Raw genomic sequence first — 25,725 nt, 5'->3', positions numbered from 1 at the left:
GACAAGCATCTGTCACATTCTGGGCCCAACAGCTTCTGCAATTTGGCCACTTTGTCCTGTACTCCTTTGTTTTGCTTCTAATTTCCTTTTCTCCAACACAATGAGAGCTGATATAATAAAAATTAAGCCTGACTATGGAATCTGCCCAACTTTCATAGCAGAAGTTTCAGTATATGCACTTAACTAAATCTCTGACTCTCCTTTTACTTATTTCAAGCACAAGGGTTGAACCTGAACATCTGTAAAGCCTCACTGTCAACCCAGCAGCTCTTTTCTCTGGGTGGCAGCTACTGAGTATAAACATTGCCTTGAGCGCCAGGCTCTACTTGTCCAGCAAATCATTCCTGACCGCCAAAACCAAACCAAACAGCAAGGCTGGACGTAGAGGCTGGATCCAACGGCTGTCTTCAGATGTTATGGGGCCATGATCTTATTCTCCTTGGCCTCAGAAGTAGAACTAGGAGCATCAAGTGATACGGTATGATGGAAGACACAATGAATTAACTAACTCACCCAACCACGCATGGTGGGAATCTTGGCTTTGCTTTTGCCTTTCTTTGCTAGACCTCAGTTTCCCTTGATGTAGAATTGGACTCTGCATTCTCTATGGTCACTCCTAGCTCAAAGTTCTGTAATTAAGAAGGTACATAGAGATAGATTTCAGCTCAGTAGAGGAGGGTAAAACTTCTTAACATGCTGGGGCAAGAGTGAAGGATGGTGGATTCCCATCACTGGGGGCCTTTAGGTGGTGGCTGACTGGCAACCTATCAGGAAGGCAGTATATACATTTTATATGTATATACACACACACACGTATACATACATGTATGTATGTGTATATGTGCATGCATACACACGACTATGTGTGTACTGTATAATGTATAATTCTACTATATGTATATAGGATAAGTAGAATTCTCCTATACATTATATAATTACATATCCTACTACATACATAACACACACACATATACGCATGTACACACACATGCACACACACTATATAATACATGGGGTAGCTAGGTGGTGCAGTGAATACAGCATCAGACCTGGAGTCAGGAAGACCTGAGTTCAAATGTGGCCTTAGACACTAACTAACTGTGTGACCCTGGGGAAGTCACTGAACCTTGTTTGCCTCAGTTTCCTTATCTGTAAAAAGAGCTGGAGAAGGAAATGGCAAACCACCCTAATACCATTTTTTTCCCGAGGCAATCAGGGTCACGTGACTTGCCCAGGGTTACATAGCTAACAAGTGTCAAGCGTCTGACACTGCACCACCTAGCTGCCCCAACACTCCAGTACTTTTGCTGAGAAGCCCAAAATGGAGTCATGAAGATTGGACATGACTGAAACAACTGAACAACAACAAAACATCTTATACATATATGTACGTACAGACATATGTATGAATACACACATACACACATACATACAGGCTAGACTGGCTGACCTCCAGGATCTTTTCTCACGTGTGATTCTGAATGGAAGTGGAGACTTCCCCACTATAACATTTCTAGTTGATTCGGGGTGTAGGTGACAGACCTTTTCAGTCATTCAGCAGACGTGTGACCCCACTGCTCAGTGTGCCCCCTCACCTGATACCGATGGCACTTCCTTCCTAAATTAGTGACTGTTTAGGATATTGGGACCAAAACCAATGACTGCCTAAGAATTGACCTTCTGGGGCTGGGGAACTCTACACTTTCTTAAGAAAATAAAGTCAGTCAATAGGCAGTACTCAAAGCCATTCCTTTAGGAGGCATAGTGAATCAGCATGAGAGTCAGGAGATCCAAATCCTGCCACAGACATTTAGGAGCTATGGGATCCTGGGTACATTACTTAACCTCTCTCTCATCTGTGGAACAGAGATAATAGGGGTTGTTGTGAGGGTCTAATGAGATAACATAAGTAAAGTGCTTTGTAAACCTTAAAGACCTACTCCTATTGAAGACCTGTGAAACCTAAAGCTCTAGAAATGCCAGCTGTTAGGAGTTATTATTCACCTTGGTCTAACCAGCTGGAGCTGGCACTCTACTGCTGTCTCCTTGAGGGACTTGGGTCACCTCCACACTACGATCACAGAAAAGGGGATGGAAATATTTGGGTTCTCCCAGAAACTGGTGGCTAGTCAGAACGAGCTTGGCTAGCAAGCTTGAGACTTGGGCATAGCCATTCTACTGTCTCCACATCCGTATTTCCATTCCAGCTACAATTTATTCACTCAGTAAATAAACCTTTATTGTGAATAGTTTTTAAAAAATGATCTTTTATTTTCACATCATCTCATTTCTGAGTATATCCTTCCCCTCTCCTCTACCCATCCATCCATCCATCCTTCTCTCTCTCTGTCTTTCTCATACACACACACACACACACACACACACACACACACACACACACACACACGGAAAAAAGAAAAAAAAGCAGGTCAATAAAACCAACCAACATATCAACCAAGTCTGATAATGTATACCAAATGCCACACCCATGACCCCCACGTCACTCTTGGATAGCATGTTCAAGTACCAGAAGCCTTCAAAAACCAGTAAATTCAAGGAATTCAAGGTCAAAGACATCACCTAGTGGGTAACTCTGGGATAGCATCGACTGGAAGCCCTCCTCCACATCTGGGCTCACAAAGCTGATGCCACAGTAAGAGGAAGAAACTGAGGCTCTGAACATGTATTCACACATTATTAAGAGGGCAGATTTTAGTGGATGAAATACAACCAACTCTAGGTCCCACGAGAGAGATTCTTTCCCTAAATATTTTAGGGGAAAATACTGAGTGGAACCTTTCCCTGATAAGGAGTTCATGACATATGGCATTTAGTGCCAGATTGGAGCCAAGAAGATGGTTCCAACCTCATATCTTAATGATGACTAAGGAACATAGCATTGTCACCTGGCTGTACAGGGGAGGTGGCACCCCACTGGGACCCTGACGGGATGGAAAGCGGTTCATTTCAGAAGCAGGATGCCTGCATGGACAGCAGCACAATGACATATTGGGAAAAGAGCAGAAACTAGAGGAGGTGAAGTAGTGTGATGTGAGAGGAGGCTGGAACCAGACTGTGGTGGCATGGCTGCTAGGACCAAGATAGGCAGCTTATATATGTCTGCATGTCTCTGTATTACATGGGTTTATGTAGTTTATATGTACATATATGGATGTAACAGCCAACAATCACCTCCTGGCTGTGTCCACTTACCTGTTCTGCATAGGAACCTTGGACTCTATCCTTGGAACCATCCTGGTCTCTGATAGGGGTCCCTTTGCCTCATGTTGCTTACAAGCAGGCACCATGTCACTTACGGGGTCACCTCCTCTCTTGCCTTCACCCTTCTGCCCTATTAGAATATGTGTCTTGAGGGCAAGAGCTGTCTTGCTTGCTTGACGCTGTATCCCCAGTGCTTAGCTTAGTATCAGCACACAGTAGGTGTTTAATCCCTTTGATTCCCTCCCTTTGATCTAATGCTTTAAGATTTTGTTTCATTTCATCTTTACATCAGCTCTGTGAGGAGAGCACAGAAGGAATTATTATGCCCAATCTAAGGATGAAAATACAAAGGCTCCAAAGAATGATATGATTTCCCAAGGTCACTTGGTTATTAAGCATTAAATGCCAGACTTGAACCCAGTTTTCTTTTCACTCCCAAGTCTAGCCCTTGACCCATCATTCCAGTCTGCCAAGACATCTTTGGATTCTGACTCAGTTGCCTGATATGATCACGCTCTCTTCTGACTTCCTGTCATCCACACTTGTGATAAACTTATCAGCTGAGGAAAGGAGAGGAGGAGGTGAAGTACCCAGCTAGCATTCAGCCAGCTGCATCTACTCACAGGATCGTGTTCATCCTTCGTTGCAGAAGACCATGCCACCAGAGAAATGATGACTTGACTTGCCTCTCCTCCTCTCCACTCCCCTCCCCTTCTCCTCTCCCTGTGCTGTCCCTATCCTGTCCCCTGTCCTTCCCTAAAACCTTAAATCTACTACACTCTGAAACTGGGACTCCAATGGGCCCCTGCCAAGGGCTCGTGGACCCCCCTATCTTTACAGTGATTATCGGTAGTAACTGTTGCTGCTTCCCACCCAGCCTGACGTCTTTGTTTTTCTTGACCTCATTAAAGGGGCCATGCCCTGGCTACTTCTTAACAGGCCTATTCAACAAATGGGTGTTACCTCACCTTAAGTGAGTACCTACATAGACCTTGGCCTAAAGGGCCCAAGGTCTCCCAGTGCATCCTGGGTCATCTCCAGTCATCCTGATGAATATCGGGTCACTGGATTCAGATGGCTCTGGAGGAGAAGTGAAGCTGGTGACCTGCACAGCCCTCCCTCACTCAAAACAAAGTCAAGTGCAAGTCATGTCATTTCTCTGATGGCCTGGTTGGTCTTCTTCGGCAAGGAAGGACGAACACAAAGCTTACCAGCTATGCCTTTGTTCAAGAGCTGATAAACAAATATTGGGGAAAACTCAATTAACAAGTGTCCATTGGGTGCTTCCTCTATTCTGTTTTTTGAGGTTTTCAGGGGAGAAAAGAAACATCTGACAAGGTCCCTGCTTGGTAAAGAAGGAGCTTTGGAGAAGAAATTATACTAGTATTTATCACTCTGTGACTTTCCACTACCCACTCGGGGCTAGGATCCTGGCTCAAAAAATAGAGGAGAAGAATTGAGAAATGCCAGACAGCAGGGGAGTCGAGATGACATTTTACTTCAAAATGTCATGAAAAAGAGCTTCTACCATCTCAACAAGTTTTTGTCAATTGCCTAGAATGACTTATGGTTCTTATTAAGATCATCCGCGTCTGAATATATCCTTGAGAAAACCCTGGGGATGAATCCTTCTTTGTGGGTGGCTGGCACACACAGGGAAGCCAGGAAAAGAGATCAGCCATCGGGGCAGACTGCCCTGCATAGGGAAGTTCTGGTCTCCGGCACGATCTCAAGGCCATACCTGTCATGGTTCTTGTCCAGAGTCATAGGAGGTGATGTAGCAAAGACATCGGAATCCCAAGGCTTCAACAGTTGAATCTCAAGACTGGATAATTGACCCCACATTCTAAACAGGGGGCTATATTGGGGTTAGGGAGACTACTGCCGGAGAGAGACAGAGCATACAGAGGAGACAAGACTAAGAGAGTGGGTCAGTTCGAGATGAACATCACAGTCTTTTAAAACTAGCTAACTGCCCTAACAGAGCCCTGATCAGATAAATAAAGCAGCTGGGCCCACAACTGCCTCTAAATTCAGGGCCTGAATGAACCTTTTAATGGCCCCGAAATGGTCCCCGGAGCTACAAATGTTTGCCATCCTTCGATGTCATGTTGCTTTGTTGAGGAATAGGGTGTGCATTTCCTCACAACGTCTAATGTTTTCTGTTCTAGAAAGACTGAACTGTAAAGTCCACTTCCTACAGCTGTTTCTTGTTAGTCCACGTGCGTCTGGCTAGTTTAGTTGGTTAAAAGAATGGACTAAAGAAGCCGAGGTTGCTTGAAGGTTGTCCCTCTCCTGGAGCTCTCCTTGGTGAAATGGAGCAAATGCCAGATTTCAGTTTCAGCTCTGCTCCTCATTACTGGTCTGACTCTGGGCAGGGCATGTCATCAATGGGCCTCAGTTTCCTCATCTGTAAAATGAGGGGGATGACCTCTTTGCACTTTTAAATCCTCTCCCCTATGATTTGACTAGATAGCTGGACCTGGCATCAGGAAGCCCCAAATTGAAGCCTTTGCACTTTCAGGTTGCGAGATAAAGATCATTTAATGGGGGAATCATTGAAGTTCTCAGAGCCTCAGTTTCGCCATTTGGTAAAATGGGGCTAGAATCTCTACCTCGTAGGGTTGTTGTGAGATGTAAAGGAGACAAGGGACATAAAACACGTGGAAGCATTCTATAAGTATCCATCATTATCATCATCAAAGACAAAATATTGGTTGGGGGAGCCGTTTTTTTTTTGATGTGCTGTCACAGGGAGGAAGGGTTGGGTAGAGGGAGGGAGCACAGAGTCATCCCTGCCAGGCAACTTAGACTGCTTTCGTTTTCTTTCTTTTTCACAATTGTTTGGAATTATTTGCATTTATGCAGAAGACAGGGAAGCAGTGACATTCATGACAGAGTATCAGGTAACCCTTGCTTTTGGGATGGTGTGTGTGTGTGTGTCTCTGTGTGTGCGTGTCTGTGTGTGTCTGTGTGTGTGTGTCTGTGTCTGTGTGTGTGTCTGTGTGTGCATGTTTGTGTCTCTGTGTGTGTCTGTGTATGTGTCTGTGTGTGTCTGTGTGTGCATCTGTGTGTGCATGTCTGTGTCTCTGTGTGTCTGTGTATGTGTCTGTGTGTGTCTGTGTGTGCATCTGTGTGTGCGTGTCTGTGTCTCTGTGTGTGTCTGTGTATGTGTCTGTGTGTGCGTGTCTGTGTCTCTGTGTGTGTCTGTGTATGTGTCTGTGTGTGCATCTGTGTGTGCGTGTCTGTGTGTGCGTGTCTGTGTCTCTGTGTGTGTGTGCTGACTTTTCTGGTTGGTCAATAAACATTTTTTGCTTGTTGTTGTTTAGCCATTTTCAGTTGTGTCCGACTCTGTGACCCCATCTGGGGTTTCCTTGGTAGAGCTGCTGGAGGGGTTTGCCATTTCCTTCTCCATGAGGTATCATTTTTTCATAAGATCAATTTCTAGTTATTTGGGTACATGTATTAGTACTTCCATTAAATTGTAACCTCTGTGAGAGATGGGCCATTCTGTTTTTTTCAGCTTTCTATCCTGAACAGCAAGCATAGAGCTGTGAACTTATCGATACATATTTATTGAAATGAGTTTTAGCTGTGTTCAGTCATTTTCAGTTGTATCCGACTCTTCATGACTCCATTTGGGGTTTTCTTGGCAGAGACACTAGAATAGTTTGCCATTTTCCCCTCCAGCTCATTTTACAGATGAGGAAACTGAGGCAAGCAGGGTTAAGTGACTTGCCCAGGGTCTCACAGCTAGTAAGTATCTGAGGGAGGATTTGAACTCAGGAAAATGAGTCTTCTACTCCAGGCCCGTCCCTCTAACCACTTTGCCACCTAGCTGCCCATTAAGCATTTTGTAAACACCTACTATGTGCCAGGCACTTAGTGTGAATGACCATTTCTTTGCATATAGATGTACCTACACACATGCACATATGCACACAAACATACACATATATGTATATACACACACATATTTTTTTTTAGTCTATCCCAACATCATTAAGAAGGTCACATCCACATTAGCCAGACTTTGCCTACTCCTTAAGAAGTATGGATTTAAAAAAGGAGCATCCTGGTATAGCAGAAAGGTCTCTGGCCTTGGATCTGGGTTCAGATTTTCCCTCTGTTACAGTGTGACTGTGGGCACCTCTCTGATCTTTCGATATCTCTGAAATCCCTGAATCTAGGATCCTACAGACCTATTGTGACTTTTGCCCACTAGGAGCCGCTAGTGTTTCCAGAAAAATTCAACAACCAGGTTACTTAAGACTTTAGATGTGGAAGGGCATTCGTAGTGTTCACATGCTCCTCCTCCGAGGCTTTGCTTTACAGATGAGCAAACTGAGGCTCAGAGAGGACCAGTGTCACCCAGCTGGTTAGTGTCTGAGGCATTCTTTGAACTGCGTCTTTCTGACTCCGAAAGGCCAGGACCCCATCCACATGTGATAGATCATACTGTACAACTCCAGGAAGAAAAAATCAGGCAGATGTTTATGTATGTATGTGTGTGTGTGTGTGTGTGTGTGTGTGTGCGCGTGTGTGTGTGTGTATACATATACATATACATACATACATATATATATATACATATATAAAATATCTAATGTGTTATGCTTTACCTAATTTCTAAAACATCTCATTGGATTCTCACCATAACCCTGTGGGGAGGCACAAACAGTTTTTGTGTCTATTTTCCAGATGGGAAAAGACTAGAAAAGGTAAGCCAGGTTCTACACTTCCGTATTCTACTGGGGACACCACCATCCTGCCATCCCCCAGGCTCAATTCGGTGTCACTCCAAAGAGCTAATCCATTGTCAGATCTTGTGGTTTCTGCCTGTACAATGTCTGGCACACATGCCCCACCTCCACTCCCACAGTTAGGGCCCTGGTTCACACCCTTATCTCAATTCACCTGAACCACTGAAATAGCCTAGCCTCCCCCTCACCCCAACCCACTCTTTGCTTGGGTCCTCAAGTGGTTTTCCTAAAGCATCAGCCTCACAATGCAGTCCCCACTATGAGTAAACTCCAAAGGCTTCCTATCACTTCTAGGATCAAACATAAATGTTTCAGGTTGGTATTTAAAGCCCTGTCTCTGTACACTCTTTTCTACCTTTCCAGTCTTCTGACCCCTTCCTCCCTGTCCTGCACTCAAGGATCCAGCTGCCCTGGTCCTCCAGGCTGCCACCTTCTGTCTCAGGGCCCTGACGCCCTGATTCCTCCTCCCCAGGGCCATTCAGTTTCCCTGCCTTCCTTCAAAACTCAGCTCAATTCCCACATTTCTGAAGAGGCTTTTCACCAGTCCCCTCAACTCCCACTGATCCCATACAGCTCTTGTATGTGCCTGGTTACTTCCATACTATTCATCTCTCCTCCCCTCTTGATGAGCTCCCTGAGAATGGGGCTACCTTTGGACTTTCTTTGCATCCCTAGCACTTAGTACACTGCCTAGCTCGCAGCGGGCACTGAATAAATGCCTGTCGACTGACTCTTGTGCCTCTTGGGAAGAGTCACCAGTACGTTGATTCTAAAGGAATGTCCCCCTGCTCTCCCATGAATCTAGGTAGTCACCACCCACAAGGAAAGCATACGGCAACTGGGCACTCCAGTTCAAAATCCTTGTTGGTTAGCACCAACAAAACCACAGTACTGAGCTTCCTTAAACCTTCCAGGGCTTAAAACAGTGCCCAGAATATAGTAGGTCCTTGATAAATGTTCAGTGAATGAATGAATGAATGAACAACAAGAGGATGGAAAAGGAGACAGGAGCAGATCATTGGTCATACAGTGAAAGGCGTGTCAGGCAACTTGGTTTCCTTTTCACTGAATCCCTGAGAGCATTCTGTCATCAGAGACTCCTACCACTGAGGCTTCCTGGACTTTGATCCATGATCATTTTGAAGGAAATGAAGTGCTTCTACAAAGATAGTGAGAATGGTCTAAGCAGCTGGCATTTTCCCCACGCTCAGGGGCTCGGCTACTGAGTTCCCCTGGCTTTCTCATGCCTGCTTCTTTCCTTAAGTTAAAAAAAGATGAGATGCTTTGAAAGTGATTTGATATTTCACTTGTTGAAGATAGGATACAGCAACTTAGTTCTCTGTGGGGAGAGACAATATTCTATTTTCCTCACCGAGTTTTCCAGGGGCACTTTGAGCGCCTTTGAGGGAGCCGGGAAGTCGTGTTATTTCTTTATTTTTCAAAGAGAGAGTTGTCAGGGCACATTGTGTAGAAGGCCATGCTCATTGTCAGGGAATCCTCAGTTCATGTCCGGCCTGGGACCCAAACTGGCTGAATGACCCTGGGCAAGTCAGTCCATCTGTATTGCTCCAGGCAAGTCTCCTCTTGGAAGTGATAGAGTATCTGCAGCCTTAGGTTGTTGTGCTGGTTGTTCATTTTTGAAGAAGACCACGCCATCAGAGAAATGGTGACATGACTTGCCCTTGACTTCGTTTTGAGTGAGGGAGGGCTGTGCAGGTCACTAGCCTCACTTTCTTCTCCTGAGCCATCTGGATCCGTGACCAGATATTCATCAGGATGACTGGAGATAGCCCAGGTACATCCTTAGAGCTGTTGTTAAAGGAAGGGTGATGTCTTGAATTGAATTTAAGTGAATTGGATTTAGTGAGGCAGGACTGTGCAAAGCCACCAGTCTCACTCTCTCCTCCAGAGTCATCAGAGTCTAGTGGCAAGACATAGGTCAGGAGGACTGGTAATGCCCTGGATGCAGTGGGGTACCTTGGAACTTTTAAGCTAAGGTCTTTCTTATGTCTCAGTTAGTCTGAGGCCACCTCCACAGGGAGAGTTTCGACAATGGACCTTACTTACATTGATGAAATCAGTAATCTGGACCCTGGGAAATGTTCAGAGGAATAGCAGAATTACCTTCACCATAGTCTTCCTCCCTCTAGTTAGTTCCTGGGTGTGCAGTACCAAGCTTTCTCCAGTTATCTCCTTGTCTCCCCATGGCATGGAAATGACTGACCTCAGGCTCTCAAAGAGTAGATAAGCTCTTTTGAGTCTTACCAAGCTAGACAGGCTCAGAGGATGGGTCCAGTGATGGCAAGACCAACCTGGCTAAGTTTGAAAAAGCTGATCACCTGGCCAAGGAGTCATGGTCACAGCAGCCTGAGAGAGCAGCTGCTGAGTCATGAAGGGGCTGAGAACTGTAGCAGTGGGGGGAACGTCTAATCTGATGAAATCCTGGCTCTTATGACAGACTGAAGCGATGTGACAATACAATATAAGATGTGATATACAGGATGGCATACAGCAAATATAACATGATGTGATGTAATATCTCAGAATTCTCTTGGTACTTTGAAATGTACAAAGCTTCTGACTTATATCAACCCTGAATCAAGGGTTATGAGTACTAGCTGGGCTCAAGATGTTGGAAGAGAAGGGAGCTTCCAAACAGGATACACTGAAGGGGCTGAGTTTTCATCCCACCCCATATATTCAATGAGACCATTCTAACTATGTGACTATGAGCCTCTATTTCCTTATCTATAAAATGGGAATAATTGTTCTAACATGATTTGTCGAATTGTGGCATTGTAATGAAAAATGCTTGACAAACCTTAAATACAATGTGCCAGGCACTGGCACAACTTTAAAGTGACTTGTAAATGTGAGGTGGTGTAGTGGTATTGATAGAGAACTAGTCTTGGAGTCAGAAAGACCTGGGTTCGAGTCCTGTCCCTGACATATGCTGCCTGGGTGACTCTGACCAAGCCACTCCCTCTGTACATACATAGACTTGGACCAAGGAAGACTGGAGTTCAAATTCTGACTCAGCTACTTCCTAGCTGTGTGACCCTGGACAAGTTACCTACCTTCAGCCTTGGTTTCTTTTTTTGTAAAATGAGCTTTATAACAACACCAACCTTATAGGATTTTTGTGAGAAGCAAATGTGAAAACATAGACAAAGGGCTTCAGAAGCCTTAAAATGTCTCCTCTGTCCAGTGACAGCAGGACCTGAGCCTGCTGCCTGTTCTGACAGGAAGACACTGAATTTCAAGAGCAGCTATCAAGATGGTAGCAGGGCAGTTAACGATAATGATCCCAATAGCACGTTAAGATTTGCAAATCATTTTACAAATGTATCATTTTAGCCTCACTGGTGATAATATCAACCTCATTTTATATATGAGGAAACTGAGGCAGGCAGAATTTAAGTGACTCACCCAAGGTCATCAAGCTAGGGTCTGAGGCTGCATTTGAATTTACATCTTCCTGAATCAAAGTCCAGTTGCTCCTTGCACCACCTGGCTACCACTGGTAGAACTGCACCACTCTAAGGATATTCAGATGTAAGCTGCTCCAATAAGAAGAAAGAAAGGCTTGTTTGCTGTATATTTAACATAAACTTGTTGCGTTACCTGCAAAATTTTTAAAAGTCACTTTGTGATCTTTGTAATCTTCGCCCTTTAATGATTAATTTTTCTTTTCTGGACTCAACCTGGGATCCCATTTGCATAGAGAATTTCCGCTGAGGAAATTCTGGTCAAAGCAGACAAGCACCTGATTTTCAGCTTACAGTAGAGGAGAGTTTCTTGGGGATGTACAGAGGTAGTGGCTTCGTCAGAGTCACCCAGGCAGCATATGTCAGGGACAGGACTCGAACCCAGGTCTTTCTGACTCCAAGACTAGTTCTCTATCAATACCACTACACCACCTCACATTTACAAGTCACTTTAAAGTTGTGCCAGTGCCTGGCACATATAGTATTTAAGGTTTGCCAAGCACTTTTCATTACAACGCAACAATTCGACAAGGCATGTTAGGACAATTATTCCCATTTTATAGATAAGGAAATAGAGGCTCATAGTCACACAGTTAGAATGGTCTTATTGAATATATGGGGTGGGATGAAAACTCAGCCCCTACAGTGTATACTGTTTGGAAGCTCCCTTCTCTTCCAACATCTTGAGTCCAGCTAGTGCTAATTAATCAATCAATACACAAGCATTTATTAAACACTTATTGTATGTTAGGCACTGGGGCTAGGAGAAAAAAAATGAAACAGTATCTATTCTGAAGCTTACATTGAACAGAGACACCCATGATACTCCAAGATAAAGACAAGCTACAAATTCGTCAGGATTACAAACTGTAGCTTTAAATCCAGGGCCATCCTGAGTCAAGAAAACTTTGCCTTCCGTCCAAACAATCCTATCAGATCAAAGCAGAGGATACTTTTAGGAAGGGCGATGACAGTTTCATGGTGAAATGTAGATAATACTGTGTGGAAACATGTTTTCTTTGTGTCAAGACCTTGAATTAATAGGGTGGAGGTAGGGCGGGGAAGGGGAGACTATCTCACATGAGCTCCTGTATGTGAACTGGTCTGGGCAGGACCACAAAAAACCTTTGATTGGGGTCCATCTGCCCTTGCACCTCTAGCCTGCTTCTCCAAGCTTAGGTAGAGCTCTCTCATTTCACAGCTCAAAGGATATAAGGCTGAGATGGGAGGGGGTGGGGAGAGGCATCTAATTCACTTTACTTTTGCTGGTCATAAGACTTGGGCAAAAAGAAAACTTAGGATAATGAGAGTTCGTATTTAAATAGAGCCTTTTCATACATGATCTCATTTGATCGGCACAGTATATGTGATCCTTACAACAACCTGGGGATGTAGGTGCTGTTATTGTCCTCATTTTACAGGTCAGAAAACTGAGGCTCCAAATTGCTCAGTCACCCAGCTAGCGTCCGTCTGAGGCTGGATTCAAATCCAGGGCTTCCCGACTCCAAAGCTAGCGTTCTAAATCAAGCTGCTTTTCTGAGATCCCGTATTTACAATCCAGCCGCATCCGCCTGAGGAAACTGAAGGTAAGACTTGGGGAATGAGTCACTAGGTGCTTAATAAAAGCTTGTTAGTTTCATTCTTTCTACTCCTGGCTCTCTTCCCCTCCCCCTGCCGTGCCAGGCTCGAAGAGTTTGTACTTAAAAAATTCTTATTGATTGATTGCTGACTGAGATTGCTAGGCAGATCAAAAGTCTAAGTTTCCCCCCTGGCCGGGGTCCTTTAATCTAAGCTACCACACTCCTCTCCCAGCTACCAACGCAGCCACCTTTCTAAACTCGAGTCGCTAAGACATTTATCCGACGGGCGGCGGTGCCAGCCACCGAGCTTTAAGAAGTGGTCACCCCGGGCTTTGGACTCGTGACCAAGCAGACTTTAGAACCCTGATACCGACAACTTTTAGAGTAACCAGTGAGCTTTTACAGCGTTGGGACAGAGAACTTTAGAACGTTGAAACAGGTTTAGAACGTCGTCAGTGAGTTGTAGAACGTTGAGACAGGTAACTTTGGGATTATGATAAAGACATTGAAACAGGTCACTTTAGGATTATGCCCTAAGGAGGTTTAGAACGTTGAGATAGTGACTTTTAGAACCTTGGGACAATGAGCTGTAGCATGGTGAGACCAGTAGTTTTAGGATTATAAGGACGTTAGGACAGGTAACTTTAGGGTTATGATAAGGACGTTGGAACAGGTTACTTTAGGATTTAGGAAGTTTAGAACGTTGCGACGGTGTAGAATGTCGGGACAGGTAAGTTGAGGCTTAAGATACAAGGCAGTTTAGGACTCGGAAACAAACTTGGAAGGCGACCCCGGGAAAGCTTAAAGCTCAGATTCCCAGGGGTCCAGACGCGGGACGCAGGGCGCTCCGCGGCGCGTTCCTGACAGGATGGAGAGGATCCCGGGGGGTGCCGCTGTCCGCCAGTCGCCCTCCTAGCCCGCCGCCCCCGGGCCCTCGGGGCACTCACCCACGCAGTGCCACTGCGCACTTGTTTCAGGGTTCGAAAGGTGCTGGGCGAGGCAGCGCGGTAGTTGAAGTAGTGTAGGGAAGCCCGAGCCGCCTGCTGGACCCCGGGGCTGGAGGGCGCCACGTCCAGCTGCCGCCACAGCTGTTGGCGGTCAGACTCGAGTGTTCGCCAGAGGCCGGAGAAGGCCTGCGCTACCGCGGGGAGCAGCACCACGAGCAGCACCGCCGTCGGACCGGCCCGGCAGGGCAGAAGCTGCTGGCAGACGAGCATGGCAGCAAGGGGCGGGTGGGGGCCTACGGGGGCAGAGGCGGCTGCAGCCTCGGCGGGCACTCACTGGGACCCACCGCTCTGAGCCGGGCGCCGTCCAGCGCGGGCACAAATAGGGGTTAGCTGCCCCTCCCCTCCGCCCCCGGGCTGGGCCGGCCTCCAGTCCCCGCCTGAAGGCTCCGGGCTTCCCTTTCTGTCCAATCCCCGGCCTTCGCCCGCTTCTCCTGGGCTTCGTCCCGCTCTCCTCCGCTCCCTTGGCGCGCCCACCCCTCCTTTTACTTCCTCCTCTCTGCCCTAGCGCGCCGAGGTCGCCGCGGAGCTAACCACCAGCTCACCCGCCTTCCCCCCCTGTTTTCTCCCCCCGCCTCGCCTCTGGCTCCAGCTTCCCTGGCTCGGCTCAGTGCCGGGAAGGAACGGCGCCTCCCGGGCGCTGGGGGCCGGAGGCTGTGCCCCAGCTTCTGGTGGGAACGACCAAGGGCCGGTCGGGCGCCGCTGGGTGCTACGTGGCTGCCCCTACTGCGCGGCTCCTACCCAGGAGCAGGGACTAGCCCCTGGAATAGGGTCTCTGTCTCCGCCCCCCCGCGTCCCGAGACCACCTTTTTGCCCCACCTCCCTTCGCTTCCAAGACGAAGTCACTGACCCCTAGTTGGAAAAAACCTTGGGGACTTGTGAAGGCTCTAAGGCCAGGCAGAAGTCTCTTTTTTTAAGGTCTAAAGAATCTAGGACTTTGGAGCCGACAGGGCCAATAGAGGTAATCCTGTCTGACCACTTCGTTTTGCAGATTAGGAAACTGAAACCCAGAGAATGTAGAGGGAACCAGGAAAACGGTCTCGGAGGGGAAAAAGAAGATTTTTCCAGGAGGTGCCCTGAGGTCGCGATCTCGTGACTCGGAGAACTTTGCGCTGCTTGGCTTTCTCGCTTCTTTCCTCTCTGCTTTCTGGCTCCCGCCCCATCCTTCGGTGGGAGCTGCTTTCTGCAGTCCCCGAGCGATCTCTTTCCACCCAACTGATGACCTTTGCTCTTTTCTCATTTTCCTTGCTCTTTCTGCACCTTTGACACCGTCACATTCCCTCCTGCAGGACAGGATCGCCTCTCTTGGCAGAGCGAAGACTTAGGACGGGAGTTTTCTGACTGGTTTTAGATCCGAGAGCCTCGAAGGCTCATCACTCGACCATCGCCAGGATAGACGACTCCCAATTCCCGCATCCAGCACTTATTTCTGTCTAGGGCATCACCATTTCAAGTCATCGAGGTTCACTTAGCTGAGTGACTTGCTTGAGAAAGTCTTCCCATGTATAACACTGCCTTTAACTTCAAGGCTGCAAACAAAGTAGACAAGAAAAGTTGACTAACAATAAAGCATTTTTGACATCAGTAACAATTAGCAGACACATGCTTTACAGTAAACTTTTGAAATGTGAATTCAGTTGAGGAGGGGCATGGAAGACCCTGGAGCACTACTCCAGATGGAGCGGACATAGAGACCCAGGGAAATACCCTGCGGTATAAAGGTCTCAGGACATTGAAAGGAGGAGGAAAGGAGGGCAGTGTGGGTGGGTGGGTGGCCTTAGAGGAACTCCTCAAAGGACTAAGTAATTATTTATTTTTATTATTAATTATTTTAACTAATTTTTCTTGCTCAGTTGTTTGAATGCTGTTAAAGCAATTGGGGGAGGGGGGAGAGTGTGACCTCTACAACACTTATGACATAAGTCGTTGTAAGTAAAGGAGAAACTAAGAAATGATTTCCCACTGGTGGGGGCTCAGAGCAGTCTTCATGGAGCAGGTAGTCCCTGAGATGGGCCTTGCAGGTAGGGAAGGATTTAATCAGGTAAAAGATGAAGGGTCTTTCATTCATCAGGGATAGCATACATGAAGGCCTAGAAGAGGTGGGAGAGGAGAGAACAAGACCATGGAACAGTTGGTAGTCTAATAGTCCAGTTTGAGTGAAATAGCCAGAAGAGGGAGCCAGAATAAAATAAGACAGGAGGGGTATCTTGTAGTTAAACTGTGGAGGACCTTGAATGTCATGCCCAGTTTGGGTTTTGTCCTAGAAGCAATAGGGAGCCACAGAAGTTTCCTGAACAGGAGAGTGACATGAACAGATTTGGGCATTGGGAAGATTATTTTGTTGGAAAGCCAGCTAGATATATTGATAAAGCATTTAGCAAGAGTTTACTATGTGCCTAACATGGTGCTGGGGATACAAATACAAGTTAGCAGGACAGTCCCTTCCCTCAAGGAGCTTACATTTTAATGGGGGAAGACAAAGCAGAAAGGGGAGATGATAAGTCAGGCTACACAAACAGGAACAGACTGAACACAGAGAGACCAGTTAAGAGGCTAATGTGGTCTGGGTTATGGGTGCTAAGGGCCTCTACTAATGTTACTGGAAAGGAGAGATGGAAGAGATTTGGTGAAGGCAGAAGCAGCAGGTCTTGGCAATTGATTGGATATTAGAGACTGAGAGAGGGCAGCTAGGTGGTGCTAAGGTGTATAGAGTGCCAGGTCTGAAGTTAGGAAGATTCATCCTCATGGGTGCAAATACAACCTCAGTGTGTGGTATGACCCTGGACAAGTTGCTTTACCCTGTTTGCCTCAGTGTCCTCCATCTGTAACATGACCTGGAGAAGGAAATGGCAAACCACTCTGGTAGCTTTGCCCAGAAAACCCCAAAGACTGAATAGCAAAGAGTTTGAGAGAAACAGAAGAAGAAGAGATGATAATAAGATTGCCAACCTGGGTGATTGGCAAGATGAGTGCCATGGACAAAAATAGGGAAGTCAGGGGACTGATAGTGAAAAGATGAGGAGTTTGGTGGGGGAAAATTTTACATGTTGGAACAACATGGTTAGGTTCAAGAGAAAAAATACTGGATCTGGAGTCAGACGACCTGAAGTTCAGATCTTGACTCTTCAATTTACTAGTCTGATGACCTTGGGAAAGTCACCAGAGCTGGACTCTAGGCCCCAGTGTCCTCAATTTTAAAATGAGGTGATTGGGCCAATTGATCTAAAGTCCTTTCTAGCTCTGAATCCACAAGCTCATGAGATATCTAGGAGGCAATTGGGAGTGTCCATCGGAATCCTAGAGGAGAAACTGAGGCTAAAACATAGATTTGGAAATCATCTGCAATAAAGTTGATGCTTGAAGTCATGAAAGAGATTGAGAGTGAAGGGAGAGAGTGTAGAGAGAGAAGGGAAAAGGGCAAGGGTCAAAGGCTTGGTGGATGAGTACATGTGGAGTGTGACAGAGGAAGAGAAGCAGCCAGGAATGTCGATTGATGAGGACTGGTCAGACCAGTAGGAGGGGCCATACAAACAGAGGGAGGAGAGTAGGTTTAAGGGAGGGGTGCATCAACAGTGCCAAGAGTTGGAGAAGGAGCAAGGGGTCATTCATTGTCTTGGGCAGTTAAGACATCATTGACCAGGGAGGGAGTGATTTCAGCTCTATGGAAGGGAGTGGTCTGACTAAGAAGTGAGATGACTGCAAGTGGAGGCAATTACTCTTTCTAGGAGTTTGTTAAAGCATGACGTGGATGAATATATGCTTGTCTGGCCTAATTGCCGTGGGTTGCCCGGGTCATCTTACTTATCTCCAGGTCTTTGGTGGCCAGCCGGATAAACAAATGAGAGAAGAGACCTCCAGAGTCAAACAGAGGTGTAGGCTTTATTCCAGATCTTAGCTACATGTCAGCATGCAGGATGAGTTCTCCCCGTGGAGCCCCCTTCTCCTTCTGGAGGAGAGAGGAACCCAACCCCCAGGCTTTCCTGTCCCTATTAAAGCTCTCCCAGCCCCATAGTTCACTCGTGGACACTGAGCATGCTCTCAGCCCCTTAGTCAATTAACAAAAAGGTGTGCTCAGACCATGGACCAATCTCAAGGGTGGGATGCTCTCCCCAGCAAGTTTCCAATGAGAAGAGGTGGAAAAATGAGATAGCTCATGTCTCACTCCTCAATTCCCAGCTATTCTCTGGGGGGCCTCATGAGAGTTCAGCGGTTTAGAAGCCCTCACCTTTACCTGACCCGAGGCCGTTCACGTGAGAACTGAGCCTACCTTAACATATGCTAACCATGAACATTTCATGATGACCTGTTGGGCTATAACAGTAACAGCAGCAGAAAAAACACTGACTGAAGTCAGAGCATTACCCTGTATGTGATCTTGGAGGAGTAATTTCATTTCCCTGGGCCTCAATTTCCATGGAGGGTTGGACTAGATGACCTCTGGGCTCCCTTCCAAGACTATATTTATGATCCTATGAGCATGATAGCCCTAGTGGACCAAGAACAAGCCTCAGAGTCAGGAAGATATGGGTAGGGAATCTCATTCTGATATTTCCTAGGCAAGGAGCCGTAGGCAGTTCTCCTAGGCTCTAAATGATAAGATGACTTGCAATCTACGTGGGGGAGAGAATTCTTACCTGATGAAATCACAAGTCCTTTCAAGTTGGGAAAGGACTTTCCTTCAAATAACCAGGTAAGGGTAGGTAACACAGGTGTTTTCAATCTCATCTTTTAGATGAGGAAACAGATTCAGAGGGTAGTGACGTTGGGGAACCTTAGGTAATGTGGCATTTTTTAAGTGGAAAATAGAAGCTTCTAGGCAATATGACATATAGCTAGAGAGTTGGCCTCAAAGCCCAACAGCCTGGCACAAATCTTGCCTCTTGCCTCTGACATCTACTGACTGGGTGATCCTGGTGAGTCACCCAATTCCTTGGTTCCCTGGGAAATTCTCTAAGATTATACATTGAAGGGAAGATGTTGACCTTCATTGGTAGAGCAACTTTCCTCACCTGGGGCTTCTTTATACAATAAAATCATAGAGTTGCTAGCGCTTAATATAAACTGAAAAATATAAAAAAAAAAATAAGGAAACAAAATGAAGACCCCAGACCTGACAAAATTATACATCAGGATTTATTTTTTCATCATATTCAGACAGCTACATAGAACCTTAGAATCCAGGGACCATCTCTGCATGTCCTGTGCTGAGGATATGAGTTCCCACTGAACCCAAGCAGACTAGCTCATCTTACATAGGGGAGGGGTATTTCCATCTGTCTACCTACCTACCTACCTATCTATCTGTCTGTCTATCTATCTATCTATCTATCTATCTATCTATCTATCTATCTATCTATCTATCTATCTATCTATCTGTCTGTCTGTCTGTCTGTCTGTCTGTCTGTCTGTCTGTCTGTCTGTCTGTCTGTCTATCCATCATCTATCCAAGTTTGGGGGAAAATAGCAATATAAAAATAATGAGTGAACATTCATATTATGCTTTAGATTTTTCAAAGTGTCTCCTCTGCATTATCTCCCTTGATTAGCTGAATTCTGTCTTGTTCTGTTAAGTTCTGAGGTGCCAGAAGGCCATGCATTGTCCAGAGCGGCCAGTGAGAGGATGCCTACAATGGTGGGAGGCAGTGTGGGAAGAGAAATCAGCACTGGATTTAGAGGCAGAGGACCTGGATTCAAGTGCCAACTCTTCCACTCCTCTTCTGCCTAACCTTAGGTGAATTAGTTAACCTCTTTGGGCCTCAGTTTCCTCATCTGTAAAATATGGGGTTAGATAGCCTTTAAGTATTATGTTGAAGGCTCTCAGTGAGACCCTGGGGAGACATAGACCCAGAGATAGTCCCTGAAGCTAATTGGCAGGACATCACACATTACACAAAGAAGTCAAGTTTAAGGAAAATTGAGCCAAGAGAGAACATTAGTAACCTAAGGGGAATGAAGGAAGGTGTCATGGAGAAGCAGCACCCAAGCCCAGCCTTGAAGGAAGATAATTCTAAAGGTGGGAGATGCATCGTAATCATCGTCATAAATAGCTGCTAAGTCTCTAGGTCTTACAATTTGCAAAGCCTTCAGCATTCGTTATTCTGCTTAAGTCTCACGCGATCCTGTAAGATAGGGTCTATTGGTGTCCCCATTTACAGAGGAGCAACTTGAGACTCCGAGACGTTAAATGATTTAGCCAGGGTCACACAGCTTATAAGCAGATGAAGTGGGATCTCAGCGCAGGTCTGAAATCACAGGATCACAGATTTCGAGTTAGGAAGGATCTTCAAGGTTCAAGTCCAATTCTTTTCATTTTACAGATGAAGAAACTGAGGCCCAGGAAGTTAAGTGACTTATGCAGGGCCCCAGAACCAATAAGCATCTGAAGTAGGGTTTGAATCCAGATCTGCCTGAAAGCTAATTCACTGCTCTGAGGGGAGCAGTAATGTCTGGGCACAGGGGAACTGGATTGAGTTGAGAAAGAGATGTCCAATAAGCAGACAGAAATTCAAGAGAATGTTTTCTTTCTGTTTACCCTCTTGTTGCTGGTGCTAACAAATAAGAAAATTAGGGGAAAAGCTATAGGTAGGGAGCCTCACACCTAAAGAGCCAAGAATTGATAAGTAAATGTAAGAGTGTGGGCAGGTGAGGTGATCTTGGCCAGGTGAGGTGGTCTTTATCTGAGCTGCTCTGGAAAAATAAACACCACTTAGAAAATATGGTTCATCTGGTTTATATAATCGATTTGTCTTTCCCGCTCAGAGGTGACTTTGCTAGTGTGGCCACTATGTTGAGGATGGGAGGGTGTGCCTCTTTCAGACTTTGGTAAATTTGTAAGAACTGAGCTGGGGCAAATAATTTAGAGATGATGAGATGTGAGGGTCGGTCCCTTTCTTACTGAAATATCACCTCCTAGAGGCTATGAGCCCTTTTCAGATCAGGGGATTGTTTTGCACCTTACAAAGGGTGCAAACTTTGAATTTATTCATCTGAATGCCATAAAGGCTATAAGGCTTTGAGTAGTTCAGTTGTCCTTGGAAGAACCAGAAAAGCAGCTCAATTAGCCTTGTCCCCAGACATTAGAATGCTTCTGGAACATTTCCCTACCCACTTATTTGCATGGACCAACAGGAGAGATGTAGAATAGTGTTGTTTTTGTTTTTAAACTGGGAGGGATTTTTTGATAATTGGACAAATGATCATTGCCTGGTTTGATTAGCCTGTAGAGTTGAAGATTTAGGAAATGTGAAGAGATAGTCATCACCAGTTGGGAGAAGGTCTCTTACTGAGGGGACCATAGCAAGAAAGGCCCTTGAGGGGCATTAAAAGTGGCAGCTCTCAGAGATAAAATCTTGAGGGAGAAGAGTTGTTCAGGCCTCTATCGATTGTAGGTTAAGGGTCTCTGGTCTTTATGAAAAAGCAAGTCAGGATGGTATCTGAGGATTGCAGCCAAACTGGAAGTTAGAGGTGGTGAGATCATAACTGCCCAGTGAGGAGGAGCAAGCCTTAGCAGTCCAGTGGAGGCCACTGTGGACCTACCTACATGCCATAGGAAGAGGATCTCTGCAGCAGTAGAAATGTGAGTTGGCTATGCTTTCCTTAAGTATGAGTCTCTTTTCTAGTGAGTTCTATCTGCGTATGTCCTTACCCTTCCCACTGATGCTCTGTGTATTTGTAGTAGAGAGTACCCTAGGTTTATGAGGAACATATATTTTTTAACTGGTGCTATTACTATTCAATCTCAGAAAATGCCTTTGCTTGATCATATTTTGTCAACTGCCTTACTGTTAAAGGTGAACACACTAGCAGGGGCTCTTGAGTTACAGTTTTTGGAGTACAGACCCCAGAGAGCCCTGAACCCTGGGTACCCATTTTGGGACCATGAGCTGGTAGGAGAAAGGCTAGAGGGTGTGCTACTAGGGTTTGGCTTAAAAGATTATGGGGATGATAGTCACTATTTTCCAAAATTTCCATGATCAATATTTTCCTGTCTGCCTTGGGGAGGTAAGATGGAGTGAAGGAAGGCTTCATGAAAGCCCATTAGATTATAAACTCCTTGACTGACAGCAGGGACTGACTTGGGCCTCTTTTTGTACCCTCAGTGCTTAGCACATAGTAGGTGCTTAATAAATGTTTATTGACGATGATGATGAAAGAATAGGACTTGTGAGTTGGGTCTTGAAGGAAGACACTATAACTATATATATGTAATATATATACACACACACACCTATGTATACATAAATATACAATATACTTAATATATACTATACATAAAATATTACAAAAGAGTTTACAACAGACTCAATGCTTATCACATTTCCTACTTCCATGCCTTTGCACAAGCTGTGCCCCATGCTGAGAATTCTCCCCTTTCTCACTCTGTCTCAGGAATCTCTGACTCTGTTCAAACCCAGCTCAGCCTAAGGACTACTTCCTCCCTGAAGCTTTCTCTGATCCCCCCCACCCCATTGTTTTTCCTCCCCACTTTGCCCACCAAAGTTACTTTGTATTCACTTTCCTTTACTTATCTGTTGTTTCGCCTCAGTAGATTGTAAGACTTTGTATCTGTTGTACTTTGAGCAGTAGCCTGGGATGGACAGAGCCCCTCACTGCTGGTCAATTCAACTAAATAAATTTTGATTAATTTCCTTTGTTGTACAGTTATTTCAGTTATATATGACTGTGATCCCATTTGGGGTTTTCCTGGCAAAGATATTGGAGTGGTTTTTCATTTCCTTCTTTGGTTCATTTTACAGATGAGGAAACTGAGATAAACAGGGATTAAATGACTTATCCAGGGACCCACAGCTAGTAAGTGTCTGAGGCTGGATGTGAACTTATGAAGAGGAGTCTTCCTGACTTCAGGCCTGGCTATGGTGCCACCTAGTTGCCCGATTAAACTCCTACTGTACTCAAATAGGGCAATAAATAACCAGGCATGCCAACCTCAGAGTCCTGCTTCTGCCTCCTGCTGGCTGTGTGACCCTGAACATATCTCCTCGTCCTCTAGGCAACTTTATAACGCCATAAGGGGAGGAGAAGGTGATGTTCAGCCTTGGTAGAGGAAAGTCCTCCAGAGAGCTTACTCCACCCAGGCAATCACACGTCTGGTTCCCACCCTTCACTCCCACTCCCAATGCAGTGCTCTGCTGAGCCCCTAAGATATATAGACTAGAGGACAAACAGTCTTTGCCCCGTGGGAGCTAACAATCTGCTGGGAGGACAAGTAAATACAGTATCATACACACTGATATGAGGCAGAAAACAAGTCTTAGGGTGTTTGGGGAGGATCAGGAAAGGTCTCTTGTAAAGAGGCTTGACACCTGAGCTGGCTCTGAAGGAAGCTCAGAGAAGGTGTTTCCAAGGTGCCTGATGTGGGTGAGAGATGCACCAAGGCAAGGCTTAGAGTGCAAGAGAGGTGATACTGATGGCATTCAGCTCCCCTGGGCACCAGGCTGAGATCATTGCCATCAGTCACAATCCAGCCTTTAAAAGAGAGATAAGGAGCCTCATTAATGCCTCCCCCCACCTCCAGCATAATGAGTCAGAGGTCTGAATTAGGGGAATTAGAGAAAGGAATAGGAGACATCCTAACTGTGCAGCCCAATTTCTTGCAGAGTTATTATTGGGAATGAGGCATGTATATAAAATCTGGGATTCTACTTAAATAAAAGCATGAGATAACCCTGGTTATAACCATAAATGATAGTTATGAACTATATGAAATGTCCTGGTAATGCCCTAGGGGACGTTGTGCTGTGTTCATTCTTCATTTTCGAAGAAGACCACGCCATCAGAGAAATGATGACATGACCTGCACTTGACCTTGTTTTGAGTGAGGGAGGGCTGTGCAAGGTCACCAACCTCACTTTCTCCTCCTGAGCCATATGGATTCAGTGACCAGATATTCATCAGGATGACTGGAGATGGCCCAGAATGCAATGGGAGACCTTGGCCTTTTTAGGCTAAGGCCTTTTCAGGTATTCAGAAAGAGGTAATGCCCATTCAAAGAATAGGCCTGTTTAAGAAGTAGTCAAGGAATGGCCCCTTTAATGAGCAAAAGAAAAAAATAACTAAATCAAGCTGGAGGAGAAAGAGAAAGAGTTACTATTGATAATCACTCCAAGACAGGAGGGTGAGAGAACATCTATTAAGTGGAACTAGGGCAGGGACCTATTGTTGTCCAGTCTCATGGGTTTCAGAGTACACTGGGTTTAAGGTTCTGGGAATGACAAGAAAGACAGAAAGATAGACAGAAATAAAGAAAGATATCTAGACAGTAAACCCCAAGTTAACTGGGCAGCCTCTGGCCATCCAAATTTACCTTCCTTTGGAGAGGAGAAGGAAGGGGAGAGGGAGACAGAAGGGAGAGGATGAGCTGAGTTACCCAGCTAGCTGGGTCCTCGTTCAGGCAACTTGGTCTGCTTACAGGTTGTGTTCCTCCTTCATTTTCAAAGAAGACCGTGACAACAGAGAAAGGATAAAGTAATTTGCACTTGACTTTGTTTTGAGTGCGGGAGGGCTGAGGAGGGCACCAGCCTCACTTTCTCCTCCTGAGCCATCTGGATCCATTTTCATCAGGATGACTGGAGACGACCCAACCCAAAGGGATGTACTTTCAATGACAATATCCAACACGAACTTTTAATGTGAAATTCCCAGTATACACACACACACACACACACACACACACTCTCTCTCTCTCTCTCTCTCTCTCTCTGGACTTAATGGACTTAATAATAAAATTAGGCTGGGTACAGAGATTGTGGTGTACCAGAGAAAAAGAACTAAATAAAAAGGGTTTTATCTTCAAAAGACAGACTATAGCTTTGTTCATTTCTGATTGGATTGAGCTATTTTCCTATTTTGTATGTAGCAATACCTTCTTTTTTCTTGCTTTTTTTTCTTCAAGCATCTCTTACTTTCTTTTCTGAAAAAGTTGTTTCTGTCCTATTTTATCATCTTTCAATTTGTTTCTGGGTCTCTTGGGCCAGTGGTGCTTGGCGTCTCAGTGTTTTCCTTTACCATCTTATATGAAAAAATTTGGAAGGAGGTTTTATTATTTTTTGAGATTATATTGTTTTTAAAAGACAGTTTTTCTTCTTGCAAATGTTTTATGAGGTTGTGTTTACTCATAATTACTAGCAGATGGTTTTGTAATGTAATGAAATGAATATGGTCAGTACCACATGTATTGAATTTTTCAACTTTTCTAAATAAAGTTTGACTTTGACATCTCACAAGAGTTAGGAAAATAATGTCTTTATGACCCCATTTGTGCATTTGGGGTAAAGCATGCCAGGATTTTGTTCTTCCATCAATCACTATGGTCGGAGAATTTTCCAGGATAGATAAACATTCAGGTGCTTATCCATAAATGGAAACACGCAACAGAGAACAATGGGAAGCCTACCTCTTTTCCAGGAAAAAGGTCTTTAAACAAGGGTTGGAGAAGTGGGGTTTAATTTTTCACTCTTTATGAGAGGGGCACATTTATTCCAATAGAGAAGAAAGGGTTTCTTTTTTTTTTAAATTAAATTTATTTATTTAACTTTTAACATTCATTTTCACAAAATTTTGGGTTACAAATTTTCTCCCCTTTTATCCGCTCCCCCCCGCAAACACCAAGCATTCTAATTGCCCCTATGACCAATCTGCTCTCTCTTCT

The 25,725-nt window shown here is 45.2% G+C and overlaps 1 protein-coding gene across 2 annotated transcripts in view; it reads right to left on the bottom strand.

Moving 5' to 3' along the window:
- RARRES1 (retinoic acid receptor responder 1) overlaps window positions 1-14,537 on the bottom strand; it is a 36,714-nt gene extending 22,177 nt beyond the window's left edge. Inside the window, exon 1 of one of the 2 annotated variants that reach the window (XM_072618626.1) lies at window positions 14,001-14,537. In XM_072618626.1, coding sequence (XP_072474727.1) covers window positions 14,001-14,270 — 270 coding nt within the window. In that variant the 5' untranslated portion in view covers window positions 14,271-14,537. The remainder of the gene's footprint in view (window positions 1-14,000) is intronic. The other variant, XM_072618627.1, reaches the window with a different exon arrangement.
- Window positions 14,538-25,725: the final 11,188 nt, after the last annotated feature.

The sequence above is a fragment of the Notamacropus eugenii genome, chromosome 6 (genome assembly GCF_028372415.1).
Source record: "Notamacropus eugenii isolate mMacEug1 chromosome 6, mMacEug1.pri_v2, whole genome shotgun sequence".
NCBI classification, from domain to species: domain Eukaryota; kingdom Metazoa; phylum Chordata; class Mammalia; order Diprotodontia; family Macropodidae; genus Notamacropus; species Notamacropus eugenii.
The sequence above is the reverse complement of the archived record's forward strand: the minus strand, read 5'-3'. Positions and strand labels throughout refer to the sequence as shown.